This window comes from Agelaius phoeniceus, chromosome 3, assembly GCF_051311805.1.
Source record: "Agelaius phoeniceus isolate bAgePho1 chromosome 3, bAgePho1.hap1, whole genome shotgun sequence".
Classification (NCBI taxonomy): Eukaryota; Metazoa; Chordata; class Aves; order Passeriformes; family Icteridae; genus Agelaius; species Agelaius phoeniceus.
In genome coordinates, this window is record NC_135267.1 from 110,196,013 (window position 1) to 110,220,955 (window position 24,943).

At 47.7% G+C, this 24,943-nt stretch overlaps 1 protein-coding gene across 1 annotated transcript in view; it reads right to left on the minus strand.

The window, feature by feature from the left end:
• Window positions 1–17,047: 17,047 nt before the first annotated feature.
• The window catches only part of EHD3 (EH domain containing 3), a 29,996-nt gene continuing 22,100 nt past the window's right edge, over window positions 17,048–24,943 (minus strand). The window contains exons 4-6 of the mRNA XM_054629534.2: window positions 21,553–21,965; window positions 20,396–20,560; window positions 17,048–19,064 (exon numbers count right to left, since the gene is read on the minus strand). Coding sequence (XP_054485509.1) covers window positions 18,537–19,064; window positions 20,396–20,560; window positions 21,553–21,965 — 1,106 coding nt within the window. The 3' untranslated portion in view covers window positions 17,048–18,536. The remainder of the gene's footprint in view (window positions 19,065–20,395; window positions 20,561–21,552; window positions 21,966–24,943) is intronic.

A 24,943-nucleotide genomic window follows, 5' to 3' on the forward strand; every position in this document is an offset into this window, starting at 1 on the left:
TGTGAAAGGAAAATGACACATCTACTACTTCTCCTGGGGAGAAACGGTGTGGGACAAATGCACTCCTGGTGGGGCTGCCAGAAGCCTCTTGATGCCACTTCTGGGATGTGTGGGATGGCATTGGCACTGTGGTCCAGATGGGGAGAGCATGGCAGGGGCACAAATGCATTTTTTCTCTGTTGGTGGCATTAGTTTGGGGCCAGATGCACAGAAGGGCAAAGCTTGGTCCCCTGTGCCAGCCCCATGTTGCTGCCTCCTTCTCTCCCACTGGGATGTGGGGCTGTGGACACTGGCAGGTGGCCTCATCAGGCTTCCCATCCAACAAGTTGTTTTTGGAGCCTGTGGGGTGTGAACCACAAACTGGAATTCAGTTTTCCTGTTTTTCCCAGGAGCTCAACCCCTCCTGGCATGGCACTGCATGGGGGAAAGACATGGGGCATCCAGGTTTGGCTGCAGGGCTTTGGGCTGGCTCTGCTCAGCTCCCACCACCCCTAACCAGGACATCAGGGGCCTGACCCCCCCCAGGACACCCAGCTGGTCGTGCCTGTGTGCCCCCATCTGTTCTGGCTCTCTCACAGCTTCCTGCAATGACTGGGATTTAGCAGCTGCAAACAGGACTGTCAGCAACTCCTGGACAGAGCCAGTGAGGATCAGTGTGCAGCCCCATCCTGGCACTGGCAGAGCCCCCTGCCTCACCATGAGCCTTGTCTGAACACGGGATTCATCTGGGGTACACCACACACCCCTGCCTCACCATGAGCCTTGTCTGAGCACAGGATTCATTTGGGGTACACCACACACCCCTGCCTCACCATGAGCCTTGTCTGAGCACGGGATTCATTTGGGGTACACCACACACCCCTGCCTCACCATGAGCCTTGTCTGAGCACAGGATTCACTTGGGGTACACCACACACCCCTGCCTCACCATGAGCCTTGTCTGAGCACAGGATTCATTTGGGGTACACCACACACAGCGTCCCCCTTGTCCTGAGGTTGGGTCTTATGGATTTTGGAGCCTCTTGCCATTGTCCAGCTGCAAGGAGCTGAGGGATGCTCTGCCCTCATCTCTCTCCTCTATTCCAACCCTTTCCTGCAAACCAAACACATACCTGAGGTGTTTTCACAGGAGATGAGCAGCCCATCATGGCCCATTATCACAACATGAAGGTTCCAAAAACTACTCCATAACAGTTTTCTCCTTTTTTTTTTTTAATTTGTTAAACCACTCCCTTGCAGAAAGCACCACCTGCTTGCCCCATAGGGAAAAGTCAGGCAGGGGGAAGAATAAATGAACTCGAGGCACTATGGCCCTGCAACAGGTCAGGTCAGGGAAGAGGAATTTTCTTGGCTCACAGAGCCTTGGCAGCTCCTGGGGCAGGTGCTGTGAGAAAGTGCCAGGAACTCACAGCTCCACTGCAGTCTGTTAACTCCAGCTGGGTCCAACACCCCCTTTCTTGATGTCAAAATTGGTCAGAATTTTTTTTTTTTCATTTTCTCAGGGTTATTTTTTACCTAAAAGTGAAGAAAAGAGAAACTTTTCTTCCTATTTTTTTCCCCAGAGCTTTTGGAAGAAGTAAGAGGGGAAGTGACTTTTCTCCTTCATTCAAAGTTGGTAAATGCAGCCAAAACTTGCCTTCTCCTCCTCCAATTATTTTACTTCTATTAGTAAATCTTGCCTGTCTGTACATTGGGCATTTCTGCATTTATTTTCATTCTGTGGAAATAACCAGTCCCCAGCCTCTCCTCTCTGATCTTTGTCTCCCCGTACATGCTGAGGTTCATTTGATTTAAAAATTTCCAAACAGGCTGGAGACAAGAGAAGCAGCTTTTTGTCACCTGCAGCACCACGTTTCTGCAGAACAAAAATATGATGCAATGAATGAAAAGGCCTGGAAACACTGAAAAACCACTGGAGAAGAAAAAAATTGGAAATGAGCAAACCCCCATCATGTCACACACAGCCACAATTAAAGAAGCAGCAGATCTGGGAGTTTTGGTCTGAAAAAGCCCAAAGGATTTCAGTTCTGCTTCCTTGTCCAAGGCTTAAAATGCAGCAGCTGTTAAAAGTCATGCTCTGGTGCTCCACCTGCCCTGAGTGCTGAATTCAAAAGCAGGCAATGAAACCCTGAGCTGACAGGCCAGGAAAGCCATGGAATGGAGGAGCAGGGGCCTCTGTGCCTGAAGGAAGGACCCAGGAGGGGTGAACACCTCTTTCACCCCAGCAGCCTTCTGACTCTACGAGCCTTCATCTTGCCCTACACCAATTTCCTGGGAATGCAAGGTGTGGGGAAAAATTGCATTTTGGGAGCCCTTTGGAAACAGATTTCAGCTGCACTATTGCTAACTCTTACCTAAGACCTGGCAGCAGGTTTTGCCTTTGGGAGCTTCTGACCCCAGCTGGTTGTTGCACCCTGGTTGAGCATCCTCTGCTCATTCTCCTGATGAAGATGAAGAAGGAGACAAAGCTGAATGATGGAGAGGTGGCTCCCTTGGGTAAAACACCCCTCAGGCAGGCATCCACCACTTGCTTCAGGCCTCTGAGGGAGGGCAGTTCAGCAGGGAAGAGGTGGGAAGGTTCTGTAGAATCCATGCCATGTGGATGTGACCCTTAGGGACACGGCTTAGTGGTGGCCTTGGCAGTGGCAGATTAATTGTTGGATTCAATGATCTTAGAGGACTTTTTCAACTTAGATGATTCAACAATACTTTCACCAGCTGCTGAGTGCTGGCATCAGTGTGTGTGGGAGTGGTGCCCCAGCCCATGGGGTTTAACTGGAGCAGAACACTGAAATGCCCCTGAGGCCTGGCTCTTGGGTACTCCTGAGGCTTTTTTTGGAGTCTTGGCTGGTGGTTTGGTGTTGCTCCAGCACATTCCCACTCTCTTACTGCATCTCCAGCAGCCCCTTTGCAGAAGACCATGCTGGTGTCCCCGGAGAGCTGCCAGTGCCAGCTGCCTCTATAAATACCCCTGGTATAAATTCAGAGCTCTGTCCCTGGCAGGCTCAGTCTTGCCTCTGATCACAGCATTTGTAGGGTGCTGGGCTGGAAACTCACAACCTGTAGAGCCCTGCCACAGGAGAAACAGCTCTTAATGCCTTGTTAGAAAGCTTACATTTCCCTTTTCTGTTGATTAATAAAAGTGATGCAGTGGTGGTTCTCTGCTGCTTCAACATTTCCATTCCCTTGGTCTTATATAAGTCAAATATTTCAACTTTTGTACCAGGACAAATCATTTTTAGAAAGCCAACTAAGGCCTGTGTGCATGCCAGAGTGCTGCAGCTCCATGGCAATGAGCCTGGGAGCTGGGCTGAGATGTCCATGTGTGGGTCAGACCTGTGGTTGCACTTTCCCTGTTTCATGGAGGAGTCAGCATGAAGCTTCCCATGGTTGCAGAACACATCTCAGGCAGCTCTTGCCCCCTGCCCCAGGCAATGGCAGCAGGGCTATTTCTCAGGCTGACCCAAAGGGACATTTCTTTACTGGGCTGTCCTTGCCCAGACTGATTCTCTGAATCTTTTCAGATTTTACATGGTGAGGTCCCCTGGGAAGATCCCCACTGGATCCAAACCCCTGGGAGGAGGAGGGAAGCCTCTCTAGCCTGTGCCTCTCAGGCAGCTCCTGCAATGTCAAAGGGTGCCCTGGGGATGGGCTGCAGCAGAGCTGCTTTCAGCCCTGACAGCCACATTTTTGACATCCACTGCCCCACTGAGAATCAAGATTTATTCTTAAAAGGGAAAAAACATGCACTTTTCTTTTTTGCAAGGAAAACTCTCACTCCCTTTTGCTCTCTTGCCAACAGGAACGGCTTGCTGGGGGCTGAGGGAAACTTCTGCTCAGCACCAGGCAAATGCATGAATTCCTTTCCATGTTCCTCTTGGCACATCTCCTTTTAGCACTTGAGGACTTTTTCCTCTGGTCACAGAGAAAAGCAGGCAAGGAGAAAATAAGAGCCGGTGGGCAGCAGAGCCCTTGCCAGTGCTCTTGCTTTCCTAGTGACCCTGGTGGCTTTGGAAAAAGGTTTTGGTGCGTGTATCCCCCCAGGGCAGACCCAGCTGAGAAGAGTGATGCCTTTGCATTGGAAGAGAGTGGCAATTACTGGCACTGGGGCTCGAAACAGCCTGTCCTGACATCTCCACGCTGCAGAGGAGGGGAGCAGCCCCTCCAGGCGGGTCCACACGTGCTGCTCCTCCCTGCAGCTCCGTGGGTGTGCTGGGGAATGCGGGAGCTGTGGCGTGGGGGAGTGGGAAGGGTGGGAGGAATGACTGTTCCGTGCTTATATTTATCTCCCGGTGGATGACCAGGCTCACAAAGCAGGATACGCCTCCCCGGAGCCCGGCAAACTGACAAAAATCTACCTGGGAAGGATGCAAACCCCAAACACCCCCCCCCCCCCCCCCTACTAAAAATATGCAGGCAAATAGAGATTTTCCAAAACAGAGTTCCGGAATGCTAAACTTGGTGGTGATTCATGGAAGGAGGGGGGCACAGCCGCTTTATTTTTTTTTTATTTTTTTGCCCTGAAGGCGAGCAGGAAGAATGTAAATGCCGACTGTTATCCGAGCCGCCCCCTCTGCCGGGCTGCTGTTGTGCTTTGAAGCGCCCATCCACAGCCCGGTAGGCACCGGCTTCCCAAGAAGGCAAAATTCCTGCCGCAAAAACAGGAATCCCTTATCGGGCAGCAGGAAATCCTATTTTTACATGAAGTTCAGAATAAAAATAAAAGGGAAATATATGCTCGGTGGGTATGCAGGCTATAATTAAACCTGGGGCTTCTCCTCTGATGGCTGGCTCCTGCCACTGCCTGGGTTGAGAATCTGGTGGTGAACAAGAAGGATCCTGCTGTCCCTGGCTGCTCTCAGTGGGATCTGCTCTGCTCTGAGGCTTTTCTCCTCTCAGTGAGCTCTATGAGCGTGGTTTAAATGAATCACACCTTGGATCAGCGCTGTGGCCAAGGCCTGTGCCGTGGGCAAGCGGGAAGAGGCTCCTTTGCCTCTTCTTCATCTGGCTCCTCAACATTTCTGAGCCAAATCCTTCAGTTTCTGACTGCCCTGTCAGCTCCACTGCCCTGTGCCCAGCCCAGGCCTTTCTCTGACCAAAATTCCTGCATCCAGGTGGTACCACAAGATGTACTGATGCATCATGAGGCTCTGTCTTGACTGAGTTTCCAGCTTTGGGTCTGCTCCCCCAGAGGGGATGAACTGGCACATCTGGTCTGGATCTGAGCATTGCTTTCCGAAGTTCTCTGGGCTCTGTAGTAATGAAACAAGCCCTAAGCCACAATCCCCAAACCTCTTCCTTTCCTGCAGCCCAACACTGACGAGTGACTGCCAAAAACAGCGCTGTGGCTGTGTGTTTTCATTACCACTGTGATTTGTACAACAAATGCAGCCCATTTGCAGCCACAGCTTTTGTTCTTCGACATCTCAGGCCTTTGCCAGCTGAAGCCACTCTCAGGGCTTTCCTCTGGGCTGCAGCAGCTTCACCAGCTCTGTGACACAGGGTGGCACTGACACAAATGCCACGGGGACTGAGAAGGTGGCTCTGATGGCACTTGGTCAGCATTTCTGTAAGGCAGCTCATTTCAGAGTTTCCTGTGCTGGACCTCGGACCAAAAAGCTTCCAAAGACCAATTAAACTGGATCCAGAAAAGTCACTGGGTGAAATGCATCATGAGGTGCAGACTTCTTGGCTGACCACACTGACCTTTTATGTATGTGTGTGTATATGCATATATATATATGTGTGTGTGTGTGTGTTTGTGTTCAAACTACCTCCTGTCTGCTTTTTTTTTCCTGCAGCACTCTGAGCCTTTGGCTGCAAAATATATTGTAAAAGGTTGTTTGCTTGGAATAAGTATTTGAGAGCATCTTCAACCTCCTTCAGGAAAGTAAATATTGAGCAGAGCAGCCTGAGTTAGCCAGACAGCTGCAGGTGCTTTAGCAGGGTGTTGGCTTCTCAGGTGCACAGGAGTTTGAGAGCAGAATTTCTCTCACCTGAGCTGGTCCCCCCCTAATTAGTGAAATTACTGGAAGGTTTGAAAGGGTGGATAGAGAATGGTGGTGCTGGGTGGCTGCTGAGAGCCAAGGAGGAACAGCCCCTGAAGAACAGGTAGGAAAACTGGGGAAGAGGGAGGGTGAATGAAGAGAAAGCATTTGGTGAAGGTTTTGGATACTCTGGAGTACCTGGAGCTAGAGGGAGCTGCCTGGGTTGTCTCAGCTGTCATGTCATTTTTAGAGGATGGCTTTTTGGGTTTGGGAGAAGGTAGAGTTGCAGCATTCACCACTGCTCCTGTTTGTGGCCGGCCTGGACAGTTGCATGTCTTGAAATTTAATGTTGCAGCATTGTTTGCTTTTCTTCTCATGTGCTGAAAGGGCTTTATGTGGAGAGCCCTTCTCAGCCTTGCCAGCTAGTGTGGGCAAGCAATTGAATAGTTTTGGGCAGCCCTGTGTGTGAATGCATGCATGTGGCTTGCATGCAGTGGGAAGTGAATGTCTGAAAGCCCCCCAGAAATGCAGGTCTGGGATCTCTGCTCTGTTGTGTAAGTGCTGTTTAACACTTCTGCTGTTTACTGTAAGATGAAGTGGTGAAATTTGCCTTAAAAGAGAAGTGATGTGAAATGGTGCCCAGTCTGATCTGGAAGAAAACAATGGCTTCTGTTCCTACAGAGGGTGTAATCTAGTTTGAGCTTCACCATGTGAAATTATCTTGCTTATTCTTAGAAGGTTTTGTGCTGTAAAACATCACCTTGCTGGTTTGCCCCTTTGCAATCACTGTAAAAACTGCCCAGGCTGCTCCTGTTATTGAGGAGGCTGGGGGGGCTCTAGCCTGGCCCTTGTCCTTCCTGGGGTTAGGGCCCACATAGCAGAGGACAAATAGAGCATTTGTAGTTATTTTTATTTCATTTTCTGCAGTTCCCCTTTCAAATGAGAGGTGATTTTAGGGGATTAAATGTTAAAATCCTGTGTGCTGCTGTGGTGCTCCTGGGCGATATCTTGTATCCATATTTGATGTTGTATCAAGCCTGTGCAATGCTTTTTCTCTTATCTCTGAAAAAGAGAGGCATGTGGGGCCAGTGAAAATAAAGGTATCTGTGAACACCTTTGGGTTGGGATGGGGAGGGGGATGTGTGTGCCAAAAGCCCTTGGGTGAGAGGCTCCCTGAGTAAGGACAGCAGGAAGGGGTAAAGGAGAGGTATTCCTTTATTTGATACAGTCTGTTTGTCTCAGGTATTGAACATAAGGTCTGAGCCCAGAAATTGGGAACAGCAGGTCCAGGGAGGTGCCCTGAGGTGAGGAAAGGACTGGGCTTCCCATGGAGGCCTCCAGGAGCCCTGGGCTGCTGCCAGCACAAGGTGTCAGGAGAGCTCACTGGGGACTTTGGGGTTCCAGGTGCAGACCTGTGAGGTGACATAGGGCAGGCTGGCCCTGAGCAGAGCCAGCTGCCCTTCTGGTCACTCTCCTCAGGCATGCACAGGTGCCCAGAGGTGACAGGGGTCGTGCCACCACAGTAAGAGGGGTAAATGCAGAGCTTGTGTCCCTGAAGATTTTGGGGTTTTTTTTTTTTGCCTGTGAGTGTTGCCAGAGTGCAAAATGCAGAACTTGAGAGGTGAGAGTGCAGGGCAGGACTAAAGGTGGGCTGCAAGGCCAGTCCATCCTCCTGAGGCAGGGAAGGACTCCATGTGCTTCTCTCACCTGCTGTCTCAGCTGGTGCACTTGAGTTTCTTGAACCTGGTCCCCATTTCACATTCAGCAAAAAAGAACAAATTTTGCAACAGAACACGTTTAAGGGAGGAGGGAGGGGGGGAAAGAAAAACTGTCAGTCCTTCCTTTCTGAGATGTTTTGAGAGTCAAATTTTTATCAGAGGGAAAAAAACCCAACCCAAAACTCAAAACAGGAAACTCTTATCAGCTTGCCAGGAAGCTCTATTGCTTTGTGGAAGTGTTACCCTACGGTCATTGCTACTTTCAGTAGCTGTTTGTGAGTAATTTATGGCTTTGAGATGGGCGTCAATCTTCCATGCAAGCAGGGGAGAGGCCCTAAAGCTGGAAGGAGTAGTGGTAGGAATAGAGGGTGGAGGGGAAATACCAAGGAACAGGATTTGTATTATCTCACTACATATATTTACAACGATAAGATTTTCATTGTCTTCAATAGTAAATTATGATCCTGTTTTTGTTCTGTATTTGGATCAGGAAAAAGCAAACCTGTGTCTTCAAAAAATGCACAGGCTTAGTGTTCAGTGCCTGTTATTCAGCAGAAGTAATCGAGGGACTTGGGATGATACACAACTTCTTGGCAGGGGAATTTCTAAATTATTGCCTTATGGAGTTCTGTGTGCTTGAGTTCTAAATGTGTGCAGATGTCTTTGTGTAAATCATATAAAAATTTATCTAAAACCTATTAAAACCTGTCAGAGGGGGTTGCTTGCTTCTCTTCTGTGTCCCAGTTTTGGTGTGCCCATCTTCACCAGAGAGCACTTGTTCATGTCCAGAATAATTCCTTTAAAAACAGTGTTCCTGCAAAGTGTCTTTGGATTTAAAAAAAAGAAAAGCAGTGTTAGGCAATGTGTCTGAAAACTCTCTGTGTGTGCAGAGAGATCAGGAGCTCCTATTCCAAACCTGCCAGGTAGCAGTATTGACCAGTTCTGGCTCCTGGCCCAGTGTTTATTTTTATTTTGCCTTTTTGTGCCCTGGTGTGTCTATCCTAGTGCATTATGGATTGCTGTCACTCCTGTAGTCACCCAGCACAATGGGGATCTTTCCAGCAGAGGCATTTTGCATCCCCCAAGCTGTGTGGAGCAGGCATGATGTGGAGAAGGAAGTGCAATGCTGTGCCAGGTTATCGCGTTTGTCACGTTGGCTCCTGGCTAAAGTGCTTGTTTATCTCTTAGTTTGTGCTGGCAAATCTCTTTTGCTTAAAAATAAGCATTAAACTTTTGTCTGGAAAACTGGGCTTCCTGGGCCACGAAGAGAAAAGATGATTTCAAAGTGCATAACCCATGACCAAATTCTTGAAGGCATTTTGGCAGCAGGCCTGTGCAGAGGAGCTGGGATGTATCCTGGGTAAGTTCACTGTGCACCACCAGGATGCAGAGCTCATTTCCATGGGCCCTAGCCTTGCATTTAGAAACACATCATGGTGTGACCAGGCTTTGGGAGTATGGGGATAATGCTTTTTTGGGGGAGCAATGCATTTCTTGGCATGTCTTGGGCTGCCTTGTGGCTGGAGGAGTCCCAGTGAAACCAACATCAGGGAGGTGAATCATCTCTGTGCTTCTATCATCACTTTGAAACCTGGCTCTGCCCATTGGCTTTTGGGCTGGTATCCCTCTCTTAAACAGATCTTTTAAATACAAAGATTCTTCCTTTTTTTTTTCCCCTCCAGTTTTTAAATGATGGCCTTAAACACAGAGCACTCTGTGTCCTGCTCTTCTGGGAAATGGGGTTGCTCCCTGATGGCTGGAAGTCTTTGGCCAAGCATTGTTGATACACAAAAGTACAGCATCCTGACTGCAGTGGTGTGTGAACCCATTTTTCTCCTTTAATATGCACTTATCTTTATAATAGGGCATTGGAAAACATTCCTCTGAAACCCAGTAACCAGTGGCCTTTCTTACTCATTGGACTACATTCAGTGTTTGCACTAGCACTTCATTAGGAAATAGATAGCTATTTGCTGGGGCTGTAGCAAAAATCACTTTTCCTCTCCTTGTATCTTATCTGCTCTTCCTGGACAAAAGTCAAGAGCCTCTTTCCCCTCACCCCTTCCCTCTTGGGTGTACAATTGAATACAAATGATCCAAGGAGTATGATATGCCAGGTATTCTGCACGCTCATCTCTGGGGAGCTGATAACAGCAGCCCATCTCTCTGGAAAGCTCAGCCTCTTGGCTGCTCACTCCTGCTGGAGTCAGCAGCTTCTTGCAGGGCCAGGAGGTACTCACCTCCCTCATCCTTCCAGCAAAGGACTTTGAGGCAGGCAATGAGGTTGCAACTGATGCCTTGAAGTGCCTCAAGAATAATTAATTCTGTAAGAATAATTAATGCTGTAAGCTCAGTGACACGTTTGGTGGCAGAATTGCAAACCTCCAGCCAGCGTGGTAGGGTCCTTGAAAGACATTTCCTTAGCTAGAGGGGGGGAAATGAGCTGCTTCTGACCAGCTCTGGAGATGGTGGGAAGCCAGGTATGAAGATGCTCTGAACTTCCTCTTTCCCAGGGGGTCTCCCAGTGGCTCAGGTGAGCACACCAGCCCTGTATTGCCCCAGCTTTGGCAGCCTGTCCATGAAAATCACAGTTCTGACATTCCCATGGCCGTGAGAAGCTGGCTGAGTAAATTCCCCTTGGGGATGAGGGAAAGGGCTGGGGTGGCGTGTGCCTCTCGGGCTGTGACGATGGCCCGCGGCTCTCGCAGCGCTGCACCAGCTTTTGTTCCCCTCTGTCCTCCTGAAAGGAAGTGGAGAAAGGCAGCCAGGCTGCCTTTATTTCTGTGAAATGGAGTGAAAGGAGTGAGGCAACCCATCGGAAGCAGATCATTAGGAATATTAGTGACCTTATGTGATCCCTCCAGGGCTGGGAGAGGAGCAGGCGGGAAGGACATCGTGTCCTTGTTTGTCACGGTCGCAGTCTATCATCCATGCTCTGCAGGGCTTGTTTGTCTCCCTTGAGAAGGAGACATCCATGTTTCCTGCTGTGGGAGAGCAGCTTCTCCAGAAGGGTTGGACAGGCCCTCCACAGAGGCACAGCCAGATTTCAGCGAGCTCTACTTGCACCAGCCTACTCTGGCTGTATGGACAGGTCAGGTTCCTTGGCCAACTTCTAGCAGGTTTCCCGTGTTTTCCAGTCCCACCTCTCAACCCTTGGGACCCTCTTTGTGCCTTTGTCAGCTTCTGTTGAGGGCTGTGCTGGGAAGTCACCTCTTGTTGGGACCTTGCATGGACAGGCTTTTTCCATAGAACATGCAACAGCACTCCTGCCTGTCTAGCAAGGCTTTTGGGATGTCATCATAAGCACTTTTCTTCCCCCGTCCCACAGAAAATGGGCTGGATGAAGATTTGCACTTCCCCAAACCCCATGTGGAAGAGGAAGGACACAGAGTGACCTTGAGAACCAGAATGTCTGAGAAAAGCCACAACCAAAGCCCAAAACTGCTCCTTCCAGGTTCTCAAGAGAGATGGGAAACTCTGTGTCTGTACTGAAATACTACCAAGCCTGAGATGATGTTGTGCTTCTGGGGTTTGACTCAGCTGTGTAGAGGATGGAGGGGGAGGAAAAAGCTGTTCAAGCATAAGCTTTGCCACTTCATAGGCTGCATGTGGTCTCTTTTCTGTGCTGTTCTGCTGAAGGGCTGTGCTTGAAGCTTGGCAGAGGCCTCTGTCCTCACAGATATGGGGAGCAGAGGCTGGGAAAATACTGCAGGGAAAGGGCTGGAGCAATTCAACCAGCAGAGCTTAAAGGAAAGTATTGCTGCCATACCTCAGTGCTTCATCAGTCTCCATTCTCCTCTTCTTACAGGGGGGAAGACCCCAAACCCCTGGCAAAAGCCCAGCACCATGAAGGTCCCGTGGCTGCACAGACACCTTTGGCACTGTCAGATCCACGGGCCTTGGTTTGGTTGCTGTGGGCCCGGGTGTTTGAGGTGTTCAGTCCCTTGTGTTGCACAGCATTGCTGTACCTGGTGGCTGCAGCTGGGAAGGCAGAGCACTTGTTAGAGAGCTGATTGCTGAGTGTGCCATGTTCTGTGTGCCATGTTCTGTGTGCCATGTTCTGCCTGCCTTGGGCTGAGGCAGGTTTGAACCAGGCCTTAAAAACCAGGTCCCAATGTGTCATCATGGCTTTGAACCTCATGGGTTTTTTGATTAATGCTTTTTATTAAAACATGTGAGACTTGGGGTTGACATTCACTGCTTGCATGACCTTTTTTTTAAAAAGATCTCTGCTCCTTGCAGAGATGCAAGACTTATCTGGGCAGTAAAACTTCATTCCTGATTGTTCTCCCAGTCACTGGATTTTCTATGGTCCCTGAGCAGCCTATATAGCTCTAGACTAGCATTAAATGGCAATCAGTAGATCACCTCCTTTCCCTTTCCAAGGCTGCTTAATTTCAGGAGGAAGAGTGAAGCCTTGCTGAGCTGAGCAGGAAGAGGAGCTTTAGGTGTGCTTTGCTATCTTGTGCTGGTGGCTGCTGGTGGGACCTGGGAAAAATGCCACCAGTTCTTTTTATAGTTTGCAAGCTGTATTTCTTGGCAGAGAAGAAGATCATTGGTCTGTTTTTATTCCTTTGGCGTGATGAGTCATCAAAGGTGATATCAATTAGAGAACTAATCTCCCTTGGTGGCAAATGGTGCAAGTTCTCTGGTTTGCCAAGGGTTTGTTCCATGTTAGAACTGGATTGAGGGGTGCTAGTTAATGGGTATGGAAACTTAAGCTGCTTATCACCTTTCTGTGCATGCAAAATAATTGATATTCCCAACTGGGCAGATGAAGGAACTGTTTACTGAGGGACTGGATATTGAAACTCTAACTGGGGAACAATTCTGCTTCAGAAAACTTAACTGTGAGCTGCCAGCTTGGACTGCAGCTACACTGCAGTTCTGACACAACTGGAGATGCCTGTGCTGTGGGACGTGGAAGCTTTAAAGATGGTAGGATGCAGAGAATTCCTTCTAGCCTGTTGTGTGTAAGAGCCGAAATGAGGGATGTGGGACTCCAGGGACTCTCCAAAATGCAGTTTATTCCATCCAAGAGGTTCCAGCAGCCCAGGGTGGTGGGTGACAGAGCCTGTGCCTACAGCTGCCAGCTCCAGCTGCAGGCAGGCCTGGAGACCCTGAGTTTAGGTTACATTGCATTATATACTTTTCTTTGTTGAGCATCTTCATACAGTAGAACCAATCTATACCTTAACTATTATCTATAGCCCATCATAACTACTATAATTACCATATTCATGCTACTGTTCTCCAATCACTAAAAGTTAGTACATTATAGTTTAAGCTAGAAGTTGTTTTTCAGTTTTCTTGCAGTGGAAAATTCTGAGACCTTTTTTCTACTTGCCACATTTGCTGACTTGTTTGCCTGTGCTCTCTTTCTGCTTGGTAAAAGCATCTTCCTGTTTGAGGTGGGTTTACCCTTTGCTCTAAGTCATAAAAACCCCTTCTAACTAACACACCCTTTGCCTTCTTGGTTATCCAGTAAGACTGGCTCAGCAGTTCTTTTTTGCTATATCAAAACTTGCTTCCATCTCTATTCCTTCATTAGATTCTAATTTTTTCTTAATTCTAAGATTTAAAAATCTTTCTGCCAAGCATACATATCTGTGAGACTTTCTTGTCAAACTTTCATCCTTCCCAACAGTTGTGAATGGCTTAAATGTGGTGGGCAGACAGGCAGCAAACTCTTCATTTTGATACCTTTCCCCTGTCTTTAGTGGAAGTGGAAACTCTGCCTTGAAAACTGATGATTGAAGGAGGTCAGAAAATGGCCGGAGAGCTTTCCCTGGGAGCTGTGCTTCCTACTGATCTCTGTGCTGCCATCACCTTATAAGGAGCTCCTGGGAGCCTCATCTTGCTGATAAATGTGTGGGGTGCTGGGTGAGAGCTGTTCAGAGAGCAGCGTTTGGCATTTCCCTGCAGGGAGCTCGTGCGGCGTGAGGAGAGGAATTCCACGCGCACGCCCTTGGTTTGCGCAACGGCCCGGGCGAGGAGGGCGATCCAACCAGCCCAAGGCCTATAAATATCTCCCAGTTCACATCTTGTGCAGGCACTAAGGAGGCCTCACTGATGGCTGTTTACAGCACACGGCAGCAGCTGGAGGGGAGCCCGTTTCAAACCCAGCAACTCGTGCGGTGTTTGACAGCGAAGGGCTCGGTGGAATGGGCATGCCGTGGAGGACGTGGGCTGTACTCAGCAGGGATTTCTCTCCCTTCAGGCACCCAGGGATTGTTTCCAAGGCCTGCTTTAAATACTGGATTTGTTACTCTATCAGCAGTGCCCAGAGGAGCTGGAAAGCTTAGGCAGGGATTGACTTGCCTGCACTAGCCTTGAACTTCTTCGCGTGTTGAGGTTCCAAACTAAGCCTTGTTAACTAAGCCTTGGTTTTCCCCCACTCTTGGACAGACTAGGAAGAGGAGGGAAAGGCTCATAAGCACAAGGAAGGAAAGGGAAAGAGCAGAAGATAATAGATGCTATGCTATGTTATGAAAACTCCACAGAAATAACGTGGATGTTACCAGTCAAGCTGCTCCTCTGGAGTAATTCAGTGCTGTTCTCCATGAGTGTCCCTACCCATGTGTCAGGCTTTGAGACTTGAGGAATTCTGCATCTAGGAAGGGCTTAAATAGTCTGTTGTGTCCCCTGATTTACCAAAGCCTGAATGTGGAGCCACAGCTTCTCTCTGTAATAAACTCTATAATAAAAGAAATATGAGATAAACAATAGCAGAGGTGGAAACTATCAATGATGCAAGAAGTGTAGGGTGATCTGAGGTGATCTTCTAGAGGAGCCTCTGTGGTTCCAGCTGTGCTTGTAGGAACACTGTCCCTCTCAGTAAGGTCAAACAGCTCATAACTTTTGACCACATGACAGCAGCCTTTGGTCAGTGAGCAAAGGATTAAGGGGAGCAACTTAAAAGAACAGTTTCCAGACTTAAATCTGAATTTCATTGTTGTATGAAGTTTGTGTTGGAACTTAAGGTGATGGAAAAGCTGATTCTGACCTTTTCTGTTTGATTAAACATCTCTCTGAACTTCAGCGTGCTGGCTAAATTCCAGCTCCCAGAAGTAATTGCCTTTTGCCAAGCTACTCACCTCCTGTGAAGCCTTATTCAGGGAACTTGGTGTAATTATTATCCTTCCCTTCAAATAAATGGTTGAATAGCACTGTTGATCTAATCTGCCTGTCATGTTCCACTGTAGAGAGAATTTCATTTTCAAAAAACTCATATATTAGCCCATAAAGTGTGTAGGTACAGATGTTTCTGCTCTAGATCCTTCCCAGAGAGAAGACCAAATGCAGTTCCTACTTAGAGGGGTAAAAAAAAAGACCTTTTTGTTCTTCTGACCTTGTGAGAACTTCTGTGTGAGGATGGGTAGAGAAGGACATGAGAGGATCAGAGAAGTGAGTGGTAGTGGTATGTTCACATGATAAAAACCCCCACCCACAGACAGCAAATGAATTGGTTCCTCTGTATAACCTCCTGGGGAAATCTTGTTAGGTAATTGAGAAGTGCTCTGGGAAAAAGGAAGCACTGTTGGACACAGATAACTGCCTTGGAGTGTGGCTCTGTGAGCTGGCAGGAGCATGCACTGCCTGGAGTCCTGGTGGGCTTGGGAAATCCCATCCTTCCACAGATGTGGGAAACAGTACAGGTGGCTGGGATTGCCCAGGGAGTCCTGAGTCGGAAGGGAAAAGGAAGAAAAAGGGGGTGTGTGCATTTGCAGCTGCTGTCTGGGAAGGGGATGGATAAATACATGCACTTTCTCATGGCCATAGTGGAGCTACAGGATTCCATGCATTTCAATATAGAGAACTGGGTGTTTCAGGTTTGATGTGGTTCTTTGGTGTTTTAGTGGGATTCTGTTTGATGTTGTTTTGTTTTTTATTTTAATTTCCTGAAGAGCCTAGCAGAAGTGAAATGTGCTGCTTAGATGAAGTTATCTGACTGAAGAGGGCTGTTCATAACCTGCCTCTCTGGGCACACTGCCCCCCTGCAGCTGCCCTGTTCCCTCTGTAGCAAGATCCCTGGTGCAACCCTATTAAGTAACCGTGCGTTTCTGAGTGCAGTGCTGGTGTTTTTTCCTCTCTCCCACCACGAGTGGGGAAGCTGTGCTCTAACAGTGCCAGGTGGTTCCTGAGGGGTGCTGCAATCAAACCCCTCCGCACTTGACCTGCGTGGGCAGAGCTCTGTGCTGCTGCCCTGCTGGCCCCTCTGGGTGAATCCTGCAGGAGCATCCTGGAGAGGCTGGCACAGGGATGAGGGGAGCACAGTGCAGAGCAGGCAGGAGTGTGGAATGTGCTGGCATGCCCCAGCCATGGCATGGGGGTAACTGCTGCTGCCTGCCTGAGCACCTTGCTGGAGTGTACGGGGAAGAACAGACTGCCAAGACCTCACCTTCTCCCATCCCCTTAGAGAGAACCAGTGATGTTCTGCTTTTTAAGGAGTTAGGTTTCAGCATGACGTGCCTGGCACAAGCAATGTGCTGTGTGAGTGGCCATCAGACAGTTGTGCATGCACAGAGGCAGGGCTGATTCACAGTGCCCTGCTCAGCCTCAGCTGGAGTCTGATGGACGCCAGTTCCTCAGGAAGACCTGGACAGCCTGAGCAGATGTGTCCTGTGATGATGGCAGTTAAACTGGGGGTTACTGGGCGGCTGAACTGGCATGACAGATTTTGCTGGCTTTTCCCTCAACTTGCATTTATTGCTTTTGCTCTCCACCCTACGATTTCCTCTCATCCCTCTCTCATCCTGTACAGATGCTAAATGGAAACTTTGCCAACTCCTACAGCTCATACCCTCTGTCCAGATGCTTTCCCAGGACTATCCTAAGTGATCTCCCTGCCTTACTGCCTCTCACTGTCCCACTCTGGGGATAGCTATCACTGTCATGAACATCCACAGAAAAGAAAGAATAAAGAAGAAATAGAATTAGTCAGTAAGATTTAAAGAGGTTTTTTGCATCCATTCCAGATCTTGATAAATTCATAGCATTCTCATCTGTGACTGGCAGGAAGGAACTCTTTCAATATATTCTTTTTTCTACTGAAATGTGGGGGTTATCCCTCCCCTGTATTGAACAAGGTGGATCACAGGTACAATTCCTCTTGCTTTGGCAAGTATGGAGGTTGTGATTAGACTGCAAAGAGAGAAAGTTGTTGCAGATGTCACCCAGTCATTCAGCAGTGCACACCAGAGTCCAGCTGGGCTGATCTGTACATGCACTTTTGGGAATGTGCATAAGCATAAGCTTTTTTTTTTTTTTTTGCTTTTTTTTTTTTTTTTTTTTTTCTTTTCAGCTGCATTTCATTTTGCTGTAAAAAGAAGTAGACAGATCTGGCCTTTCTTTTTTAATAATGTCTTAGGACCAGGGTACAAAAGAGGTTAATGCATTAATTTTTAAGACAAGTGATAAATGTACTGCAATAAGCACATCCTACATACACAGAATATATTTCTCTATATAATATGAACACAAGAGATATAAAATAAGTTATACTTATCTTGGTTTTTCATCACAGTAGGAGCTCAGCTTATATAAAGTGACAACAGGATTGGAACAACACGCTGCTCCAAAGCAACAACAAAAACCAGAAGTGCGCGCGCACGTTTGTGTCGAGGCAGTGAAACAAGAAATGGAGGCAATTCTGCTAAAATCAGGTCTTGGAAACAAAAATTTCATAGAGCATGAAAGAAGTGGGGAAGGTCTCTTGGCTCAGGGTAGAAGTTCTGGAGGGGATCAAGTGTAAGTGTGTGGTGAGGAGAGCGTGTGAAGGCCGACATCCTGGCTGGGTTTGTGGAGGCACAGAGCAGAGCAAGCTCTGCCCGGCGCCCCTGAGTGCTCTGCCCTTGTGATGGATCCAGTGTGGGTTTGTGTCTGTACAGTGAGGATGGGGCCTTGTGGCGTTCACTGTGCACGATGAGAGCAAACACGAATCACTTCACAGGAATCACAGACACCACCACTGTTCAAAGAGCAAACAGGACCCACTGGCTGTGAAATGCTGGGTGAGCCTGGAAGCAGCGCTCCTCCCTTCCAACCCACCTCGTGTCCACCTCTAGGGCCCCCTCCCTTGCCTCCCTTGGAGTGTGGTTCTCTTGGCCGGGCCTGCAGAACAAATCTCCCCTGGGGACTGAATGGGAGGTGGTGATGATTGGGAACTCTGAGTGCCTGCCCCACAGTGAACAATGAGGAACTCCAGCTGCCCAGTTCAGAACTCTTTCAGATTTTATTGATGTATTTTTCTTTAAGGACAGGGGAATGTTTGTAAAACTTGCATCTTAACGGTGAAACAGGGTTCCTAAAGTTCTTAACTCTGGGGTTTAGTATCTAATATTTTAGTGTGGGCTTATGTTAATTAGGAAATGCTCTTTATTTTGGCCAATAGCTTGAAGACCTTGTGGTTTCTCTTAGTCTCCTGAATTTTGCAAGACCCATTAAAAGGCAGAAGGTGCAGCCAAAGCTCAGGAGTGATACTGGCAGTTAGCAGATTTCTATTAGTGCCTATTCCACTCTCCAAAAATGCAGCCCTGTTCAGGTTTTCTTCTACTCTCGCTTAACAGAGTCTCCTACTTGGCAACATCCTTTCTTCACCTTCATATTTACAGACTACACATTAGAAAGCAGGGACAGTACACTGGAAGAGTTAATTGCATATCATGAAGGATTGGACTCTTTTGTTCTGCTTTAGATTTTGTTCTTCATACAGCAAAGTAGGTACAAATCCAAACGTGATCTCACATCTGAAGGTATAATTTAAGTAAACATGTTGTTCTAGATCTTTTATTTTCCCCTTCCCTTTCCCCACTCCCCTATACCCTTTCTTTCACTCTGTTATTTTCCTTTTGGATGGAGGGAGGAGATGGGAAGGGAGCTCATTTGGCAGCTCATGACCCTCCAACTTGACTTTAATGAGATGATTCGCCAAGGCAAACTCCTCATCATCCAGCATGCCATCTTTGTCGATGTCAGCCAGTTTCCAGATCTTGCCCAGCACGGTGTTGGGCAGCTTGGACCTTACCATCTCCTTCTTGGCGTTGGCACCAGTTATTTTGCCGTCGACGGGCGAGAGCGTGTAGAAGATCTCGTCGTACATGGGCTTGTCCCTGGCCACCACCCACTCGGCGTCGTCGATCCCCTCCCCGGCGCCCTCTCCGTAGCCGTGCCCGAAGGGGCCGTGCAAGGTGCCCTCGAAGGCTCCTCCCTTCACCATCTGGGTCGGCCGCTGGGACTCCTCCTGGCGGACCAGCACCATCAGCTGCGCGATGTCGTTGGCCAGCATGTCTTCCACGGTCTCCAGCAGCTTGCTCTTCAGAGGCTGGAACTTGCTGAAATCCTGGGCTTGCAGCTGATCCTTAAAAATGGGACAGCACAGCAAGAGGTGAGTGACGCGGAGGAGTGATGGTGTACAGGGGGATGCCTGCCTGCTACTGCAGAGGAGTGGGGAGTTTGGCGTTCCTTCCTCTGACAGCCCTGCTTTCAGCGTGGCATGGGGTCTCCCTGGCTGGCCTTGCTCTGACTTTAGTCCTCTCCCAAGTCCTACAGAAAATGACCAAATAGCTCAGGGCAAAGTGGCTGTGTGCTCTTGCTAACTCCTCCAGCCAGTGCTCTATGTTCCCTCCCCGTTCTGCACTGTGGGAAGGAGATGCCACCTGGCAAAAGACCACTGCACTCATCACTATGCAGTGCAGCTTTCAGATTTCATCAAGACAGCAGCACATCTCTAAGAGGTGGTGAGCAGGTCTTTACAGCATGGCTCAGATTCTGTAATTTCACAGCTAAGCAAAAGGGCTTTGAGTAGGGCCTGCAGAGAACTCTCTTCTAGCTGCAGAAAGACCTACAGCTTTATCTTTCACCCTCTACTCATTAAATCCACACTATTCACCCAAACTGGATTTGTACAGTTTTGGTTTTTTTTAACACACATTTTAACAAGCAGTGAAGGAGATCTCCTATACCCCACAGGTATCATTCCCAACAATTTAGGGAGAATATATTTTCAAAAATAGGCAAATGCTGTTTTCCATAGGTAACTAGTAGCAACCTCAAGAGCTAGAACTCAGAACGGGTTTTTGCTTGGACTGAAGCCACACAGCAATGCAGCAGTGTCCAGCATTGCTTGAATGTACAATACAAGGCTCTGATCCAAGGTCCTTTGAAGTTTTTGACTTGTGTGAACCCTGGGCCAGGTCTCTGGTCTGCAGAACAAAAAGCCTGCTTCTCTGCTTAAAATAGGAAAGGGGCTTAAAGTTTTTACACCTTCCTTTCTCTCCTTCTAGAAACAAAGAGTTAAGTAGAAGACAAATATAGCTCTTGAGGAATGTGCCATATGTAGCCCTTTCAGGACACAGCTTTCCTTTTGTTATAAACTGCTTATGCCTGAAAAATCTGCAAATGGAACCTGGAATTAAAAATAAAGAAAAACAGAAGAAATCACTTGCTGTAAAGTGCTATTCAGGCAAAAATATGAGAAATGAATGTGAAGCTGTAATGCTCCACATGGGCTCTATGTGTAAGAAGTGCTCATGCCCAAATATAGCCTGCACATATTTTAAGGCACATTTCAACATTACAGCAGGCTTTTCCCACAGGTGGCAACAATCAAAGTCTGCATGGCTCTGTTGTATTCCCTGCAGTTACTCCAGTGCTCTTTCCCTGGATGTTTGCCAGGATGCCACTGCTTACCTGCATCTTTCTCAGGTTAGGGAAGTCTCCTGGTGAGATCTGATGCTCCCGTTCAATCCGGGCATAAATGTCTCCCAAGTTGTTAACAAGCTCCTTCTTTTTATTGTCTTTCCCAAACATTGAGGGCATTTCCTTCTTTAGGGAACTGATGATGTAGGCATGGACCTGAAGGGAATTAAATTATATGGAATGAAGGCAAATGTTAAATAGCACATCAGAAAATTCTTCTCAGCAGAGTATCTGTGCCCAGGGCTTGCCTCCATCTTGTCCCACCCCGAAGAGCAAGCTCAGCTCCTCAGCTTGCCTGGACCTATGGATTGTTATGCCAGTGTTCAATGCTCAGCTGTATGCTCTGTCTGTGCTGAGACAAGGCAAAAACAAGTGTAGTCCTGAGCATACAGACAGTGACATTCATATGCACTTTCTGGAGGGAGTGGTGGGGTTTTTTTTCTTCCACTGGGCATGGCCTTCAAGGGAACAGTCCCTTCCCAGTCCAAACATACAGGTTCAGTGTTTTAGTATGAATACCAGTCCTTAACTTGTGCAACATTGTGGCTTTTTTTTCCAATGGTGAACCAAGCATTTTTTCTTGAAATGAAGACCCTTGCACTGAAAGCTTTTGAGGGATCTTTTGATCTCTTTTCTCAATTGATGTGGGTTTTTTCCTGTATTTTTAAGAGCTTCTTTCAGTTCATTTCAAATACTCAGGGATACTACAGGCTTATTTATCATTTGTGTGAGTCTCCACCTCCTGTGCATCCATCTTAGTCAGGTATCTCTCTTGGCTAAGAAAGTTTTAAGCAAAAGACTTAGAGCTTATCAATTCCCTTGGTGTATGGTTCTGATATACTGAATTGGTTCTAATTCTCAAGTTGCTACCAGAGAGCAACTGCTTTCCAGATCCCTTCAAGTGCTACCTGCTTGATCTGTAGTTACCTTCCTCACTCTGGCCCACCATGACTGACACACCAAACAAAGGAGTTTTCTTCCCATGTTGGCATAGGGCTCATAATGCTGGGCCTGAGTTAAATGGGATGGAAAAAGAGTAGGATCCACCAGCTCTGCAAGCTGAACTGGCCAAAACCACCTCTCCATAGGCTGCCTGCTGCAGACAGCCCACACCGAACGCAGCCCGGGGCTTCTATGCCAACACCTACCTTGGCCAGGCGCGCTCGCTTGATGAGATCGTTGAGCTTCCTGAGGGCTGCATTGCGGGGCAGGCTCTGGATGTCCCTGAACAGGTCCTGCTCCTCCGCCTCAAACAGCTTGCGGTTGTCGGGGATGAGCAGGGGGTGGGACCAGAAGGAGCCGATGTAGACTCGGATGACCTCGGGAGTGTTGACAATCTTCCCCAGGGACCACATGAGGGCACCGTACACCCGCATCAGCTGCTGAGTCTCTATCTGGTCGGCCTTGTTGAGAACAACTCTCATCTTGTCCTCGTGGTTCTTCAGGGCCTTGATGACCTCAGAGAATTCATCAGAGATGTCCAGCTTGTGAGCATCGAAGAGGAGAATGATGCGGTCGACCCGCTCTGCGAACCACTCCAGTACAGCAGCGAAGTCATAACCTGCAAGGGGGGGAGGAAGAGCAGAGATGCAGCAGATGTGGGAGTTGAGAGCCTCCCTGCTGTACTCAAACTATCTCTGCACCTAACTGAGGGTAAGCTTGCAAGGAAGCGGCCTTCCCAGTAGAGCAGGTAGCTTGATAAGGAGATGAGGCACTGTCCATACAGTTAAGGACAGGTCTTGTCCTCCCCACATGAAGAGATCACCCAAAGAAGTCTTGAACTTGTGCTCCAGATCTTCATTCAAATGCACATCAAGGAGCAACTGCTGTATTCAAACTTACTACAGAAGTCTTGTACATAGCACAAGAGAGGTTTAATTTGTGAATGACTGGCCATCAGCATAGCCCACACAGAAAGCTGGGTCACTGCAATACTCGTAGCCAGACTGGTTTGAGATGCCTATCTCCACTGCTTAATAAATCCCAGGTCTTGTTGTGCAAGACTAACTTTATCCCATCCAATTCAGAACCCAGCATGCAAATAACCCTCCCTAGCAGAGTAACCATCCTGCCATACCTGCTGCATGTGCACAAAGCCAAATGATTTGTGCTCACTTAGCCAAGAGCCTGACACTCAGCAGAGACAGCATTGCTGTGAACACCAGAGGCAGGCACAGGCCAGGGACAGTGGGTTCAAATTTCACCTGCCTCAGGACTAAACATAATGGGTTCAGTGTCAGACTGGGTCCACCTCTAAGCAGTTCAGGGCATGATAAATAGTGTGTGGAGAAGTCCCTAAAACAATAGTAATGATAGCAACAAAATTACCTTTTTTGCTAGCTCTGTGGTGGTTTTTTATTGTGCCTTAAAGTCTTGGTGAGAGACTGGTTGGTTCTGTCCCCCTGCTTTGTCAGGTTCTCCAATGCTGTGCAATATTTGGGGTTATCTGAGTCACCAGAGTGCTGCGCTTTGTTAAGGGAAATCAGGACAGAGCAAATGCTATTTGCATTCAAATCCTTTAATATACTATTTTAATCTTGGCTTTCATGAATAAATTCATGATAATTAGTTTGGGGCTTTTTCCTCCTGCTCCCCTTTCTTTTTCTTCCTTTTTTCCTTCTGTCCTCTCTAAAACCTAGAGGGCAACCAGTGCATCCCAATCGTTAGACTGGAACTACAGAGGGGAGGATAGCTGAGCTCTGATCTTGCTTTTTCATGCTGGACTTTTCTTCCCTATGACTAATCAAACTGGAGTGAAATCCTGCCTCTCATGTCAGGAGTAAAGCCTGTGTGAACCTTCTCTTCAGCTGGATAAATTGGTATTAACTTTTTGCCACTGAGAACTTCAAAGTCTTATTCCTGGGCATAAGTGTTCTGCTTTGGTCAATTACAGTTTGCTGCTTACAGGAAAAGGGGATGGCAGAGTGTGGGCATGTGAGGGGTGTGTGAGGTGTGGACACTCAGTCCTGCTCTCTTCCATGGGATCTACAGAGATCTCAAATGAAAGACAGATGTTTGTCCCACCAGTGTCCTTCTCCTCGCTGGGACATGAGTGTCTCCTCTCACAAGAGCAAGCAGTGCTGGGCCCTGGCTCTTTGCTCAGCTATGTTTGATACTGAGAACTTCAGAGAATTCAGAATCAGTGTTAGCTTTGACAAAGACCTGCTGAGCATTCAATATATTGCATATATATTATACTGATATATTATACTGATTAGCTGCATATCTTGCTCAGTCTGTGTGTCTGACCTCAAACACAGTCACAAGTCAGTTTTTTAAAATGGAAATAAACTTGATCCTGCTCGCTTTCAGATGTTAATGGCCTTTTTTAACTTTAGGTGCTAACCTCAGCTTTTTAACCTCAGCTGCTCTGGCTGCAGGGAGCTCTGCTCCACTGCTCTAATGGTGCAAAGATCAGGGTGCTGACTCCTTCCTAACCTCTGCTGGGGCAGTGGCAGCAGGACAAAGTCAATGCTGATACCTCACTTCGCTCAGCCTGGGTTCAGGCTGTCAGCTGCCCCTCTGCAAGCTGATCAAAGGCTGTGCAAACAGGGACCTCCCATGCCCCCTCAAACCTTGCTAAACAGAGATATACAGACTTTATGTTCACTTCTGCCAGGGCTGGAAGTCTTCTGGCATGGCAGGACAGTTTGTTCTTCATACGCAGAGCTACACAGCTTGCTTTTTCATCATGGGAGCAGTGAGTCAGGGTGACTTTATTTGGAGATGTTTGTGCATTTAACCTTGTAAAATCTCATGGACTGGGATGTTTTCTTGTCAAGCTGCCACATGTTTGAATTGTACCATAGCTACTTTGTCCAGTCTTTTTTCTTGGGAGAATCAGATGGAAAACAGTCATGGTCTCTAGGCTACCTTGCAATGCTACAGTGATGTCCTGCCACAGATCATGTGGATGGTTCCCCTCTGACAGTAGAGGAACAGTCACTGTTACACTCTCTGTTGTTTTAATAGGGGCTGGAATGAGTTAGGGAAAGTGTCTCCACCTGACACTCAGTCCACCTTGCAGGGATTTAGTAAAAGTGGGAACTGATTATTTAAAAGAAGGGAGATATAGAAAAAAAATGTGTAATTGTAGTTTTGGTATTAACTGAGGACTTGGGAGACTGACCTTAGCCTGGGTCTCAAGGTTTGTCCAAAAGTATCTTCAGGTGCTTAGCTCTCATGATTTTTATCCTATATCAAGCCTGCATCCACAGTGGCACTTAGAAGGTATCTATTTACTGAGCATCTCTTTCCTATTAACAAAAATAAATGTTGCTCTACCCAGCAAGAAAAGGAAATTAATATCTGCTCAGACCCTTTGTGTGTTACTGTAGCATCTGGGAATACACAATGAGTCCTGAGTGTCCCTGTGGACTTCATTAAATGTCCAGATTGATTAGCAGACTTTCTTTCCTAGCCTCTTTGCTGCCTCAGAGATATTCTCTGGACAGCTGTCCTGCATATCTCTATTAAAAAGAGAACAAAGGAGAGTAACACTTGCTGTTGACTGCTCTGAGACATCACCATGGATGTGGT